We start from the raw sequence: 15,328 nt of genomic DNA, 5'->3' as shown, positions 1-15,328 counted from the left end.
CCGACGTGTTGAACTCCTTAGAACCCCACCCCCCGTCAGTCGATCACGCAGCATCTTGCCGCAGTGGCGAGACGTCATCCCCCTCGCTTGGTATGCAGGAGGTCGTGGGTGATGTTACCTGCCTCGCCTGGTATGCAGGAGGTCGTGGGAGATGTTACTTGCCTCGCCTGGTATGCAGGAGGTCGTGGGTTAGATCTCGACCCTGACGCTTGCATATTTGGATCTTGGGGTGACAGGATGGGGGTGTGATTTAAGCAGTACTTTGCCGTGCTGGTCAGTGCGTGTTGGTTAAGGTGGACACAAGTGTGGGGCCATAGAAGCGTGTGGATATTTCCGCGAGTTTTTTCCCTCCACGTTTATGAACGCGCGTTTAGAGTACTCGGCCGCGATAAATTTCCACGTGACGAGAAGCCATCTCGTTGAGCTGTCATTTGTGGCCAGGTCACTTCTGAAGAAGAGCTACGTAGCTCAGTGGGGCCCTGCCTGGTCAATAAAATGGGAACTTAAAAGAGAAGGACGCGGTGCGCATTCGTACGGCGGTGGCTAAACGCGACCGCAGGCCCAGACGCAGAACAGGAAAAAGTGGGAATATTTTTTTTTTTTACGGAGAAAGGAAGTTGGTGCTAGGCAGAGGAGAAGGTCGAAGGTCGTGAACAGAGGCAGAGAGTCGACAGCCCCGGACGGCTGGGGGAAATGAGTTCCGGACTGTGGGGGCAGCAGAGGAGAATGAGCGACCTCCCACTGAGCGTTGGAAAGGCTTCGTTGCTAGGGTGGAGAGTGCGCGGAGGCGAGTCGAGTGACATGAAATGAGAGAGAGGTGGGCATGGGGTGAGGGCAGCATAATTGTGAACCGACACGAGGCTTTGCACTGTGCGGTGTGAGAACTACAAATGGAAACGGCGTCATCTCATGGCAAGACATTGCAGTATTCTTCTTCTTTCGTATGGCTGATGTAGATGCAGAGCAAGAACTACAATTTCACATTCAGAATCAGAATATGTATTTATACTGCAGGAATCTGATTTGATATTAAGATCTTTTTGACAGCTGTCCAGTAGTTTTCACAGATGTCCAGATGGTCAAGCCGGACAAGCACGTCAGGTGCAGCAGAGTAGTTTATCGCTGTGATGTCTCGTTCCTATTTGTGTATTGGGGCATTGCCTCATTATATGTTATTCGGTCTGTTCTGGATGACCACAGTCACAGTCTCCTGGAGAGTTTTTAATATTCCATTTGTGCATCAGCTATCCGCATCTACTGCCACGGTTCATGCAGTGGATGCGATTTAGGGTGGACCATGAGCTTCGTGGAAGAACAAACCCATTGATCTTCTGTGTTGGGTCTTTCACAACGTGTTTGTTTGTGAGTTCTTTTCAACTCCATTCAGCTCTCTAAGCTCCACATTGTTTAAGGTTAAGCGCATGAGTCCAAAAGGGCTTGCATGACTTCAAGCGATGAAGAGGAATGTTATTGAGTTCCTGATGAATGGGAAGGCGACCGTTTCCCTCGATTCGCAAGGCTTCCCGGAGGGTTGCAGCGTTGCGGCGAATTGGTGGGAGAGAGAGATTCGTGACAGCACTGGCAGCCAGGGTGTTGGGATCGACTTGAGGGTTCCAGTAATACACCACATTGCGGTGTTCAATTGGACATCAACAAGTCGAGTGCGACTACTTCTTGGTCCACACTGGTGCACAGTACTCGGCTACAGGGTCCACAAGGGCCATCGTTGATGTCCGTAGCACTGGGTGTTGATGCCCCACTGACTGTGCTTGCCAGTTTTTGGACCATGTTGACTCTTGTTGGAAGGTTGTTCGCGAAGTGGAAAGCCAAAATCGTTAAAAGTGTGAAGGAAGGGAGCGCAATCGCAAGACGACACCTTGTCATCTTCCCCCTCCCCTCCCCTCCTCGCTACCCCCCCCCTCCGCCGCAGGTGCGAGCCCGGTTACTACGGCGACCCGCGCCTGGGCTCCGGCGGGCGTTGCCGGCCGTGCCAGTGCCCCGGCGAGCCGGGCAGTGGCCGCTTCTTCGCGACGACGTGCAGCACGGACCCCGCGACGCGCGGCGCGGTGTGCCAGTGCCTCCCGGGGTACACGGGTGAGCACGGCGCCATGGCGACGGCGGTCGTGACCCCCCCCTACCGGTGGTGGAGAGAAGCGAGATTGTAGTGACTCTACGCACTCCTGCTCTGCTCCTATGTTGCAATGGGCCCGGCTGTCCGGGTCGCACCCCTCCACTTCTGGTTGCGGGGGTCCTTCCCCCTGCGCCCCTCCCACCACTCTACACCTTCATGTCACCTCTTCGTGTTCCCCTTCCACCTCATCTTCGCTGCCTCTCCTCCCTCCACTCTCCGCGTTGAACACTCTGACCGTGATGCTTCCCTCCTCGCTGTGCACGACACGGACGCGCCGTGGTCGCACTTCCCTCGCTTGGTCGGCACGACCTCCTGCTAACTCCGCACACCGCTGTGACTGTATGCGTAGCGCCGTGTGTTCTCCCGAGGCGATGCGATTGATGCCAACGGAATGGGCAGGCCTTCATCCTGCAGGCGGATATTTCTGTTCCGTTCTTGATGAATGACCAATAGCGACGTCTGCTCGCCACGAGGAATATTTTGATGTTTTTTTCCTGGATTTTCTGTTTGCACAGTCACATAGTCACTTTTAAGATGTTTTCTTGTTCATGTTTTTGTTTTTTGTTTGTTGCGGTTGCACCCGATTCAAGAGCCGAATGGCTCACAGGGCTATACCAAATAAATGGAACTGAACTGAACTGAACTGGGAGGGCTTCAGGAGAGAGCTCGTGAAGTCTTGCTATCCCCTCCTCCGCTGAAGGAGCGCACGCTGCAATGGTTTACTGCTTGGTTCACAGTTCGGGTTGCGTGGCCACAATCGCGCTCCTGTTGCGTGCATCGGCCCATTGATGTTCTGATGCAATTGATGAGGAGGACTGCCGAAGCCCGGATGCGGGCGATGTTTGGGTCTCGCACGAGATGTTTATCCGGATAAATCGCAAGCGATGAAGGTGATGACGACGACGACGACGACGACGACAAATCTTTTGTTGCGCATAACCGACGAGGTCCTGTCGTCACCTCTGAGCTGTCGAGTGTGCTTGTGACGGCGGCCCGACGGTGGAGTAAACGGCCAGCGCTTGTTGCGGCGCGCACAGGGACGCGGTGCGAGGCCTGCGCCCCGGGCTTCAGCGGCGACCCGTCCGTGGCCGGGCGGCCGTGCTCGTCGTGCGACTGCAGTGGCAACGTGGACCCGCGCGACCCCAAGGCCTGCGACCCCGTGAGCGGCCGCTGCCAGCGCTGCCTGCACAACACGCACGGCGAGCGCTGCGAGAAGTGCCGCACCGGCTTCTACGGCGACGCCTTGCGGCAGGACTGCAAACGTGAGCGGCTCCCCCCACGCGTGCGCCCTCCCGGTTTGCCGCGCAACGCTGGGCCGATGTTGGCGATGTCGTCGGAACTGTTAGCCGCAACGTTGGCACCAACTTTAGCTCCGACGTTGGCCCTGACGTTGGCGCCAACGTTGCTCTGATGTTGGCTCAACGTTGCCCCAATGTTGGGTCCAACGTTGCTCCAATGTTGGCTCAACGTTGCTCCAATGTTGCCTCAATGTTGCCCCAATGTTGCCTCATCGTTGCCCCAATGTTGGGTCCAACTTTTCCCCAATGTTGGGTAACAACGTTGCCGCAATGTTGGGTCCAACGTTGACTCAATCTTGCCTCAACGTTGCCCCAATGTTGGCTCCGACGTTGGCTCCGACGTTGCCCCAACATTTGCCCAACGTTGCCACAAAATAGGCCCGACATTCCGTATATATTGGGCTCTTGCTCCTCCCGCCAGGCCTTGCAGTGTGCCCGATGGAGACCAGTTGTGTATTGTAGATGCGAATGATGAGTCGTAGGTGTACAGAAATTGCGTATTTTATTTCCGTGTGTAAATTTAATTTCTGCGCATCTTTGCGGTCGGGGTCGTCCCATCTGAATCGTGATGATAAACCGAGCGTGAGCGACGGCCGTAATCCCTAACCCAGATGCTAACACAGTATCCATTATACTGGGCAAGGTCACCGCATTCATGCCATCGGTAATTCTTATCCCAGACCCTAAAACAAGCGCAAAAAATAAAGGCAACGCTAACCGCGATGTGAACACCTTATAATATCTTTAATCATAATCTTAACTTTGAACCCACCAGCCATAACCAGAGCCTGAGCTCTAACATTGAGTGTATCCTTATTCCCAACCCTAGTCTAATCATATTCTCACCCTGAAAGCAAAATCCTAATCCTAATATGACTGAGAAAAATTACCTAAATTGTACAGCTCAGGCAAACAATATCTAAATATCCTCATAGATAATAATGTCCATAACCCGAATAATTATCCAAACACTATAACCCAAAGCTGTCTTTGCGGTGCAGCCTTGACCAGGTGCTCACTAATAGTGCATGCCCGCCAACCCTCCATTACGGTTGCTGTCTCTGAATTACAAAAGAAAAAAACCCCGGGACATGTCAGGGGAAGAGAAATATCTCACGCCCCGTGAGAGGGGGAGAACGACATGTCGTCTTGAGCGGTGTATCGTAGTTATTATTACGCACCTGAAAATAAATAATACGGAATTTTTGATGTCCGGGGAAAATCGACAGGTTTCTCAGGACGGCAGACGGGTTTGCCACCTGTCCTGGGAAAACCAGGGGCAGGTGGTAAGATGTTAACTACCTCGCCTGGTATACAGGAGGTCGTGGGTTCTATCCCGACCCTGACGTCTGTTTATTTTGAGTTTTGCGTGTCTCTCTCCCCGTGGACACGTGGATTTTTGTCCGGGTCTTCCAGGTTTTCCCATCCACACTTAGAATCAACATGCATTTAGAGTATTTGGCTGCTATAAATTTCCACATGATGATAAGCCACTTCGTTGAGCTATCATTTGTGGCCAGGTCGCTTCTGAAAAAAGATGTACATAGCTCCGTGGGCCTCACCTGCTAAAGCAATAGTTTAGTTCGTCTGTGCCGGACCCTACGCGTGCGTGACCGTTGCCGCTTGGCCCGTACCCTAACCCCGCGCACGTTTGACTCTGCTCAGCCTGCAGCTGTATTGAGGCCGGCACGGAGCCCGCCAGCTGCCCTGACGGTGCGCAGCCGTGCCGCTGCGACGCTCGCACCGGGCAGTGCCGGTGCCGGGCCGGCGTTGAGGGCAGCTCGTGTGACCGCTGCGCGCTGGGACACTGGGGCCTGGGGGGCAGCGGTGGCTGCCAACCGTGCGCCTGCAACCCGGCGAGGGCTCGCGGCCAGACCTGCGACCCGGTGAGGTGACCACGCCTGGGCCCACAGGACTCTTGAGCGCTGATCGGCATGCCACGGGAATGCCTATTTTCCGTCACTTGTTACGGGCCGTCTACAGAGACGAGCGTTTCCACATTGCTCGTTGAAGCAGGGAAACACAGCAGCCGTGAGGGAATGAACGAGCGATTGAGTGATTGCGTGAGTGATCGAGTGAGTGGTTGAATTGGTGAGTGATTGAGTAAGCGATTGCACGAGCGAATTCGTGAGCGAACGGGGTGAGTGACTGAATTTGAGCGAGCCATTGAACAAGTGAGTGAATGTCTGAGCGATTGAGCGAATGAGGTGCACGCGTAACTCACACCAAGTGGCCCCCCCATGTGTCCCTCCTCCCCGTCCCAGGTGACCGGGCAGTGTGAGTGTCGCCCAGGGTTTGGAGGTCGCACGTGCGACGATTGTGGCCCCAACCACTGGGGGTCTCCCGACAAGGGATGCAAGCGTGAGTATCGGGGCCGCACAACCGGCTCCTCCCTCCCTCCCCCCACCCCCCTATCCTCCTCCCTCCCTCTTCGTTCCCCTTGTCCGTAACCTGTTAAGGCCGTGACGCACTCGGGTAGTACTATCGTGTTTTTCTATATTTTGAAGAGCTAAAGTCACACTGGGAATTCACCAATGCCTCTTCGACTATTAAGCACTGAGCGATTTCAAATTTGCGGCACTGCAAATTATTTTAGAAAATTATTCGCAGTGCCGCCGTGGAATGTGTGAAAGGCTCTCTGCACCATTCATTCTATAACTTTATTCGAGAAAAAGAGGAAGCCATATATGCCAGCGTTATGGTCCGAATTTTTCATAATTACCAAAGCATTTAAGTGCCCTATGCATGCAAATGCATGATATAAGAAGGGGACTGAATGCCGGTGATCGAGCGAGAGTGACTGTAGTGAGTGCTGGTTCGTCGCTTCTATCAAGTATCCGTCCATGCGTTTGTGCAGGGTGTGACATTGGGGAGCGGTAGTCTAGCCGAGTTTGATTGCTGCTCATGGCCACCAACACCAGTGACGATTATCTGAACCGGTTCTGGGCCTCTCCTCGGAGGTCGACTTGGCCTCCAATGGGTGGTAGAGTGTGTAAACATCAGGAGACGAAGGCGGCCGAGTGTGGTGCTGGCCACACAGCCCCCCTCGTGTGCCGTCTCGGCCTTCATGCGCGCTCGCTTAACAGCACCTGCGCCGACAGTCCGTTAAAGGCTAGACGGGTGATCTTCATCTTTGCCTTTGCAGCGTGCGACTGCCACCCCCAGGGCGGCACGTGCGACGCCACGAGTGGGCGCTGCGTGTGCCGCGACGGCGTGACTGGCGCGCGCTGCGACGCGTGCTCCCGTGGCGCGGCCGGCGACTTCCCGGCCTGCAAGCCGTGCCACGCGTGCTTCTCGTGGTGGGCGCGCAAGATCGAGGCCCTCTGCGCCCGCGCCACCGCCCTGCGGGACCGCGCCGAGAAGCTCGCCGACGTGAGAGCTTCCCACCCCTGCCCTCCACACGTCAAAACCAACCACCGATAAAACGTCGCGTGGAGACGTATATTAAGAGACGGAATGGCAACAACAACAAGATTTCCGGCTGCAAGGAGAAATGAGACGGTGCTTAGCTCCCATTTACAATACTGAACAATTTGGGGAAATTCAACATTCCCATGACAGGGTCGGTTACGGGCATAGGACAACCACTGTTGACTTCCCCCACAAAATGGTTTTTCATTTTATTGACCCCGGAGAGGTGATGGGCTGAGTCAATTCTGAAGCCAAGATTTGAATTCGCGTCCATCGCGCGTCTCACCCTCCCCCCCCCACAACCCCCTCCTGCCATGGACCAGACGGGGATCTCCGGCGCCTACGACGGCCGATTTGAGGAGCTGGAGAAGAAGCTGAAGGAGGCGCAGGACATCATCGCCAAGGGCAACGAGCGGCCCAGCGACGTGGCGCGCCTCGAGATGTTGCGCGACAACATCAGGTCAGAGGTTGCGCATAAGAGGCGTGGCGCGCGGGGGAGCCGCTGGGCGAAAACCAGCGGCTCCTCCGAATTAGCACCGTTAGCTACGTACGGTCCAAAAGAAGTTTAACATACATACGTAGCTATCGAGTTTGCAGGTGGTGCAACTGCACCGGAGCACCATGGGGCCGGAAGAGGAGCCCAGGTTCCGCGGTGCGAAGAAGGGGGAAGGGAATTTGGACAGGAGGAGGGGTGGCTTAATTTAGTTACTTACGCCAGGGCCCATGCTACTGTGTTAATTGTGATTTACTCGGCTATTTAGGGCTCAGTGTTTATTAAAGAAGCTACAGAGTGGGCAGGCAGTGCACCTGTACTGGGGCACCATGGGGCCAAAGAGGACCAGGTGCTTGCCTGTGGCAAGTGGGGGAGACATTGGACCTGGGGGTATTGGGTTTGCACCTCACAGCCACCCCACCCACATGTCTCCTCTCCTCGTCTGTCTGTCTTCTCATGTCCTCCTCTCCTCCGCCTTCCCATCTCCTCTTCCGTCCTCCTCTCCCCATCTCCTCCTCCTCTCCTCGCCTTATCTCTCCCATCTCTTCCACTCCCCTGTTTTCTTATCTCTCCGCCTCCCTGCCTCCGTGTCTACTCCTCTGCGCATCTCCCCGTCTCATCTCAACCGTCCCCCTGCGCAGGCGGCAGCTGGATCGTCTAACGCAACTCGTCTCGGTGGCCGAGGCGACCGTGAAGTCTCTTCAGAGTCAGCGCGACCGCACCGACCTCGACCTGGACGCTCTGGAGCGCGACGCCCTGCGGCTGAACGCGTCGGCTGCCCTGGCCTACTCCAGGCTGCAGGGCATCCTCAACTCTGACTTCAGCGGTGCGCAAAGGGGCTCCTGCACCTCGCTCTGGCTCACACAAGCACACACGCACATACGCACACTTGCAAAGATAGAGATTCCCGCATCGTTAATCGAACACAAGGCTCGATATTTTAAACGAGCGACGAAATCCCAATACCTTTGGTGGGGGGGTGGGGAGATGGGGTGGGCACACCGGGACAGCCTTTCTCAAACTGCCCGGACTGTCCTGGCCAAACTGGGATGTTTGGTGGCTTTGCCCGCCACGCTGCGCAAGCCCCTCCGGTCCTTGCCTCCGCCCCGTCCGCCGTCGCGCAGGCGCCTTCGACAGCATCCAGCGCTCGTGGCAAGACTCGCGCAACGCCCAAAAGCAGGCGGAGACGGCGACCGGGGGACCGTCGGGGCCCGTGCGCGCCTCCCAGAAGGCCCGGCGGCGCGCGGAGGACCTGATGCGGCACGGCGGCGGCGCCCCTGGCGACCCGTCGCTGGCCGAGCGTCTCGCCAACAGCAAGAAGAGCCTGGACGAGCTGGACCGCGAGGTGGCGGCGCTGAGCGTCAAGCGCATCAACGAGAAGGTGTGGAGTGCCAGAGGGGACCTGCCGGCGTGGATAGCATTGTTGCTCTGTTATTGTTGCTACGACAGTGATTGATCATTCAAGTGCTTCCTTGCCACTCGATCTGTCAAGCTCTTGTCACTTTTATTGCTGCCACTGCTCTGATTCCCGTCTGCAGCAATGGATGTTGTTGCTCTGCCCTTTGCTACCCACTGTGTAGGCCCTCGGCCAATAATACCTCTCACGCAAAGTAGTATTCAGGCTCAACCTTGCTCATCTTCCCAGATGGGTGATTTTTATCAGAGGCCATGTACGGACTTTATGTGGTCCTCCACGTGCATAGTCACCGGTGCTTGTGCAGGTTGTGGGAGCTGTTTGATCATACTTCACCACGCTGGTCATGACGATCTCCCTCAACCGAATCGTCTCTCCCCGGCGCCCCACAGACGTGCGGCGCCCCCGGCGACCTGCCGTGCTCCGAGTCGCGCTGCGGGGGCGGTGGCTGCCGGGACAACGCTGGCCGGCCGGCGTGCGGTGGCCCCGGCTGTGGCGGGTCCCTGACGCTGGCGCAGGACTCGCTGGCGCGCGCCCGCAACGCCGAGCTCGAGGTCGAGAGGGCGTCGGCAGAGCTCGACAAGATGGCCGCTAAGGTGAGGCCCGTCAACTCCGGGGGGACCCTGGTGCCCTTGTGTTTCCGGCGAATGTTTCCGTTTCCAGTTATATTTTTTTCCGCATGTTTTTGTTTGTTTTGCTGTCGACGTCTCGCTGCATGACGAACAATCCATTCGGATCTGTCGCAGAGCGGCGCGGCCTTTCGTGTCGGGGAACGGCGGAAGGAGTTGCACTGCCCTGCGAGAGTTCCGAGTTGATAATTCGTGTCGTGACCTGCAGCTGACGGGCACGATCAGGAAGAAATTGGTGCGGGGAGGGGGTGTTACAGTCTTTTATTTTATTTTATTCTCAATCAGCCCTCAGAACTAAACACGAAGGGAATTTGGTCCTGGGGCGGCGTGGCCCCGCTGTTTGTGAGTGGCACACATGAGCAAACTAGACTCTTGCCCTAACCCTAACCTGGTGTAACCAGTCAACCAGCCTGCTACACTCTCCCTGACCTGAACGAAATGATCAACCAGCGCCGAGTATCAACCGTTGTTTACCTTCTTGCTGGGCACCGTACTCACTTGTATAAGTCACAGATGATAACACTTGGGACGGTCCGTGACAATGACAACTACTTGATAGAGAAACCCTGGAGGTACATCAACAACACAGCGCAGCCTTGTTGTCGTTCTCACCGCGACTCCGTGCCAAACATCGTCCCCAAAAACGCGGGAATGTACCTCCATGCTCCCGAACACGACTCGCGCCGTGTACGTGTTTCTACACACGAGTCACCAAGGCCTTTGCACTACCTCCTGGCAGGCATCCTGATCGCGTGGCGCTGGCCCCACCACACCTCCGTGTGCAGTGCTGGCCTCCAATAGTTGCCCCGCTAACAGCACTCGCCCGATCCCTGCGTCGGGGATGAAGGTGACCGTCTCCCTCTCTTGCTCTCTCTCCATCTCTGATTAGCACGGTGGGCTACGTACGGTGCAAAAGAAGTTCAACATACATCCAGTACATCTCTCTTTCTGCGCGTGTCTGTGCCCACCCGCGTGGGGGGCAGGTGGCCGAAGTGAAGCGCGCGGCGAGCGACATGCGCGACAAGGCGCAGCGCTCGCTCGACCGGGCGCAGCAGAGCAAAGCCGGGATGGAGCACGCCGTGGCCGAGCTGCGGGACCTCATCGCCCGGATCAAGGAGTTCCTCAACGGTGGGCATCGCCCACAATCCACCCCCACCCACCATCCCCAACTCTTCTCCCCCGCCCCCCGATGCACTGAGACTTGGCCCAGCTCACACCACTCTGCTACAGAGCCAATATTTATCACCAAATCACCTGAATTGCCTCCAATTTGTATATACTGTCTCTTGAACTATTTTCGCACCGCACGTAGCCAACCGTGCTAATTGGAGGTGCGGGGAAGGACAACAAATTAAACGCAAAATTCAGTTCTAAACAAATTAGTTTTCCATTTAGATTTAAAAGTGCATAGCTCCAGTGGCTTCCTAATATCGGAAGAAAGAGCATTCCAGATTGCTGCATTGCACGTGTAGTGGAGTAACGCACGCTGGAGTTTGCAAACTTTGTGCACGCATGTGTGAGCTGCGGCCAGTGAGGTCACGCCAGGGCGAACAGGTGCAGAGAGGGAGAGCAACCGGAGAGAGGCGACCAATTAAGATGCATAGCGGTGATTGGCTGGCTGCAAATGGAAACGCGGAGTAGGCGCCACGAAGGCGAGAGATAGTGGCGATGAGGGGGAGAACACGTCCGAGAGGCGTCGGGATGAGGCAGGCTTAATGAGGGCCATTTAATGAGGAGGATGATGAAAGGGGAACTTGTGAGGCAGAGGAGTTGAGTTAGTTGGAGTGAAGACAAGAGAGAGTTACAAGAGAATTCACGGGCCCCGCTCTCCACACCTCGTCCTCTCCAGCGGTGTTGGCTGTTCCCCCGCTGGAGGCACGGGCGAGGTTGGATGAGTGAGGGTAGTCAGGCTAGCAGTGGAGAGGCTAGTGGAATCTTAAGTGTGAGTGTGATAAGACTAGCAGTAGAGAAGCTAGTAGAGTGTACAGTAAGAGGCTAGCAGTTGAGAAGCTAGCAGAGGGTATAGTAAGATGCGAACAGTAGAGAAGCTAGCAGAGTGTATAGTAAGAGGCTAGCAGTGGAGAAGCTAGCAGAGTGCAACATAGCAGGCTAGTGGAGCGAGCGGAACGCAGAAGACGAGCAGGACAAGAGGAAGAGTTGCGACGGAGACGCGTGGTGTTGAACGCGGGGAGTTCTGTACGAATAAAGGCACACAGGAGAAAAAGAAGTCGTCGGTGTGAAATAACACCACTACACACGCATCTGAATGCGCGCAATGCGGTAACCGTCTTTGTTCGATGGCTAGTCAAAAGCCGCTGCTGCGAGGATGACTGGAGTTCCCGTGATGGTTTATGCTTCTTGACGAGATAGCAAGGTATTGTGGCTCATTTATGGCAAGCACTTTTGCGTGTAATGAGTGCGCGATGTTGCTTGGATGGGCGACCCGCGGCAAGTGGCATCGGCCCTGTCAGCCAGTGGAGCACACCCAGCTGAACGCTTTGGAGGGAACAGATCGTGTTGGGAGATAAAATGTATTGCATATAGAATACGTGTCGTTATGTCATATTAAATGAATGTAAACTGAAACAAACGTCATTAAGTATCAATCACTTGCTCCCAAATTAATTTCTGAAAGTCTCAAAAATGGTCCATGATGTTCTCCAGCCATGACAAAAAAAAGAATCCAAAGTGCCATGAATTAAATGGAACTTGCTGTCCCAATTTTCCACCCTCATCGCCAACGAATCGTGGGCCTCGGTCCAATTGCACCGCCTGCACACTGAATAGCAATGTCACTAACGGGGGTGGGGTGGCGGTGTTTTACGGTTGCGCAGAGGAGGGCGCGGACCCAGAGAGCATCATGTTGGTGGCAAACAACGTCCTCAAGCTAGGGCTGCCCGTGACGCCCGGGGAGGCCGAGGCGCTGGCTCAGCAGATTCGCGACAGCGTGGCACGCCTCTCCGACGTCGACGCCATCCTGGCGCAGACGGCCAAAAACATGACCCTTGCCCAGCGCCTGCTCGCCGACGCCAAAAAAGCCAAGTAAGACGCGTGATCTAACGTCGGTGGTGATTTTTTTTTTCAATCTAAATCAAGTCCTGGGCCACCCCCCCCCCCCCCAAGTCCACTCGAGCACCTAGTCCAGTGTGTAAACATCACTACTGGGGAGGCAAAGGCAGCTGGACGCGGTGTCTGGCGCCACCACCCCATCGAGCTCCATGGCAGCTTTAATGGCTGATCGCTAACAGCACTTGATTCGACAGCCTGCGGAGGCTATGAAGGGATCTTTGTATTTGGGGTGGGGGAGCGTAGTGGTTAGCGCACTGTGCTACGAAGCTGGGTGACCCCAGTTCCATTTCCTCCATCGGGCTAAGATCAGTGGCAATTATCTGAACAGGTCCTGGGCCTCCCCTATGTTGACTCAGCCCCAATAACGAGTAACTAATGCAAATAAATCTACATTGGGGAGTCAAAGACAGCTGGTTCTAGCCACATATCCACATCTTGCTTGCGCACAGCAATTACCCCAACAGCCTATAGAGGCTACACGGAGCGGGATCGTTCTTTGTCTCTGTGCTTGCACAGGGCGGATGCTGAGGCGGTGAAGCAGAAGACCGAGGAAGTCGTGCAAGCACTGCAGGAGGCCAACGACGCTCAGAGCGCGGCTCGCAAGGCCATCAACAACGCCCAACGCGATATTGACTCGGCAAAGGACCGCATCGATGAGGTAACGGGGGGGAGCGGAGAGGGGGAAGTGGGTGGGGGAGGGAGGCACGGCATAGCACGTGGTACTTGGCCACGATTGATTCAGCCTAGTGACCACCTTCAGCTGGTGTCGGCTGTTCCAAGGCCAAATGTCAGTGGCATAAAAATGTCTTGAGTGTAATGTAAGTTGGCGTGAAGTACAGGGATATTTCACTTCAGGAGTGTTATGCAACTGGCCTTTGACACTCACGGTAGACATTTAATTTGTGCAGTGTTCGGTTTATTTTAAACCCCGAATGTGATACTGCCGAAGGCTCATCCTCCCTACTAACTACTTCCAGTCTTTTCTATTATAGCTTCAAAAGTGCTGCTTGTTGCTGGCTGCTTGACAGTTTGGGCCTGTGCTCAGCAACCGTGACATTCAACAAAACCCTTCCACGGGCCGTTCTCTAGAGCGGGGTGATGCAGCGCTTTGCGAGAGTAGCGGCCACCTCCACGCGACTTGAACAGTCGCTTCCGACGTCGTCGTCGTCGTCGTCGTCATTGTTATTGCTGAACAACGATGACCGAGGGCGGCCATGTCCCTCGCAGGCAGGCAAGAAGGCTGGGGACGCGGGAGCGATATTGATGGATGCCATGGATCGTCTCACCAAGATGGCCGCCGACGTCCAAGCGCTCAAGGAGAAGGCCGCAGCCAATCAGCTGGCGGCCAAGGATGCCGCGACGCAGGCCGCCCGGGCGCGCGACAACGCCGACGTCGCCGCAGATGTACGTGACGAACGCGCAAACTGAGTTCCCACGGACGAAGTTAAAAAAAAAAGTGTTGGGACGGTGTATTGCATAATGACTGGTGTGAGAGCTGGAGCGAAATGCACGATAGGCAAACGCAGATCGTGTGTGGCTACTCGTTCTGTTCAGCGTTTCACTCGTGTTGCTCTGCTGCAGAGCAGCAACCTCGCCTCGTGATGAACCACAGCCATAGAACCGGTATCACCTCGCATCCCCGGTAATGCCCTGCTCATCGCCACTGTGCGTGCGTGCATGCGTGCGTGTGTGCAGGAGCTGCAAGAAGTGAAGGATAAATTTAAAGACATGCAAGGGCTGATGGATTCGCGGTACAATGGCAGCGACAAGGCCAGGGAGCGCGCCGAAAAGCTGCGCGACCAGGCATCTCAGCTGCTCCAGGACGTGCAGGACAAGATGAAGCGGCTTAATGGTAAACACACGAGTACAGTCACACAAAGGCAAAGATCCCTCGTATATCCTTTATAAAACTGTTGAGGCAAGTTGCACACGATGGGGTGGGTGGCCAGCACCATGCCCGGTGACCTTTGTTTCCCTCGTGGCAATGTTTTTCCACATCTTACAACGTGCTCAATTGAGGTTGAGTCGACCTAAATAAGGCACAGGACACTGGTGTTGGTCATGAGCGGGAATTGAAGTTGGTTCGCCGAGTTCGTCGCGGAGAGCGCTAACCATTACACTACCGCTCCCCACACCATCACCATGACAACCAATGTGACTACAACCACACCAACAACAACGACCGTCGTATGCCACTAAGTGGTGGTGGCATCACCACAACGCCAGTGCCAGGCCAGGTGTATTTTGAGGCCATGTGAAGTGTCAAAGGCTTCCTGACAGGTCATGGGACAGATCCAGATATCATGGGTTGACTGACTGAGATGACTGGCAGATGCACCACCGGTGCTCCCTTCCGCATTTTAGCCGCCTGGCGCTCCACTCGCTGTTGTGAGCGTCGCTCCTCTACCATCTATTGTTGTTAGAGGGCGACTGCTTCCAACTGCCCAGTAGCGTCCTTCACTTTCCTCTTCCATGGAGGCCGATTTTGACACCACTTGTACCAGTCTTTGGTAGCCTATGCAGCGCCCATTTAGCCCCCTCTGTCCAGTCAAACAGAAGCTGCTTGCATGGCTGGACATGCACGCTACATGACCCAGCCAACGCAGCTTTGCCTGCCAGAGGAGCTCGCCGATGGGACTGTGTCCAGATCTTTCCAGGATCTGTGAGCTCCTCTCACAATCCAGCCTGGCTAAACTCAGGATGGGTCATAGGTAAGCCAGCTTGATCGTGTCACAGATGTTCCATTACAGGGGTCGATGTTTCGCAAGTGTATAGAAGGAAGGGAATAATTTTGGCCAAGACCCAAGACGTCGTGTGGAGCGACAGGCCAGGTAGCTTCCACACCTCGGAGCTGAATAAAATATATTGCTGCTCGACTGATTC

General features: G+C 55.4%; 1 protein-coding gene across 2 annotated transcripts in view; it reads left to right on the top strand.

Moving 5' to 3' along the window:
• LOC116949303 (laminin subunit beta-2-like) overlaps window positions 1–15,328 on the top strand; it is a 71,676-nt gene that overhangs the window by 51,710 nt on the left and 4,638 nt on the right. Inside the window, exons 22-35 of one of the 2 annotated variants that reach the window (XM_032966443.2) lie at window positions 1,931–2,094; window positions 3,169–3,393; window positions 5,095–5,315; window positions 5,694–5,790; window positions 6,575–6,801; window positions 7,164–7,300; window positions 7,975–8,159; window positions 8,458–8,714; window positions 9,140–9,343; window positions 10,360–10,504; window positions 12,211–12,418; window positions 12,962–13,103; window positions 13,673–13,849; window positions 14,141–14,297. In XM_032966443.2, the coding sequence (XP_032822334.2) occupies window positions 1,931–2,094; window positions 3,169–3,393; window positions 5,095–5,315; window positions 5,694–5,790; window positions 6,575–6,801; window positions 7,164–7,300; window positions 7,975–8,159; window positions 8,458–8,714; window positions 9,140–9,343; window positions 10,360–10,504; window positions 12,211–12,418; window positions 12,962–13,103; window positions 13,673–13,849; window positions 14,141–14,297 (2,546 nt within the window). Of the gene's footprint in view, window positions 1–1,930; window positions 2,095–3,168; window positions 3,394–5,094; window positions 5,316–5,693; window positions 5,791–6,574; window positions 6,802–7,163; window positions 7,301–7,974; window positions 8,160–8,457; window positions 8,715–9,139; window positions 9,344–10,359; window positions 10,505–12,210; window positions 12,419–12,961; window positions 13,104–13,672; window positions 13,850–14,140; window positions 14,298–15,328 lie in introns of those variants that run through there. The other variant, XM_076072106.1, reaches the window with a different exon arrangement.

This window comes from Petromyzon marinus, chromosome 36 (assembly GCF_048934315.1).
Source record: "Petromyzon marinus isolate PM22_M1 ecotype Great Lakes invasive population chromosome 36, UKy_Petmar_22M1.pri1.0, whole genome shotgun sequence".
Taxonomy (NCBI): domain Eukaryota; kingdom Metazoa; phylum Chordata; class Hyperoartia; order Petromyzontiformes; family Petromyzontidae; genus Petromyzon; species Petromyzon marinus.
The sequence above is the reverse complement of the archived record's forward strand: the minus strand, read 5'-3'. Positions and strand labels throughout refer to the sequence as shown.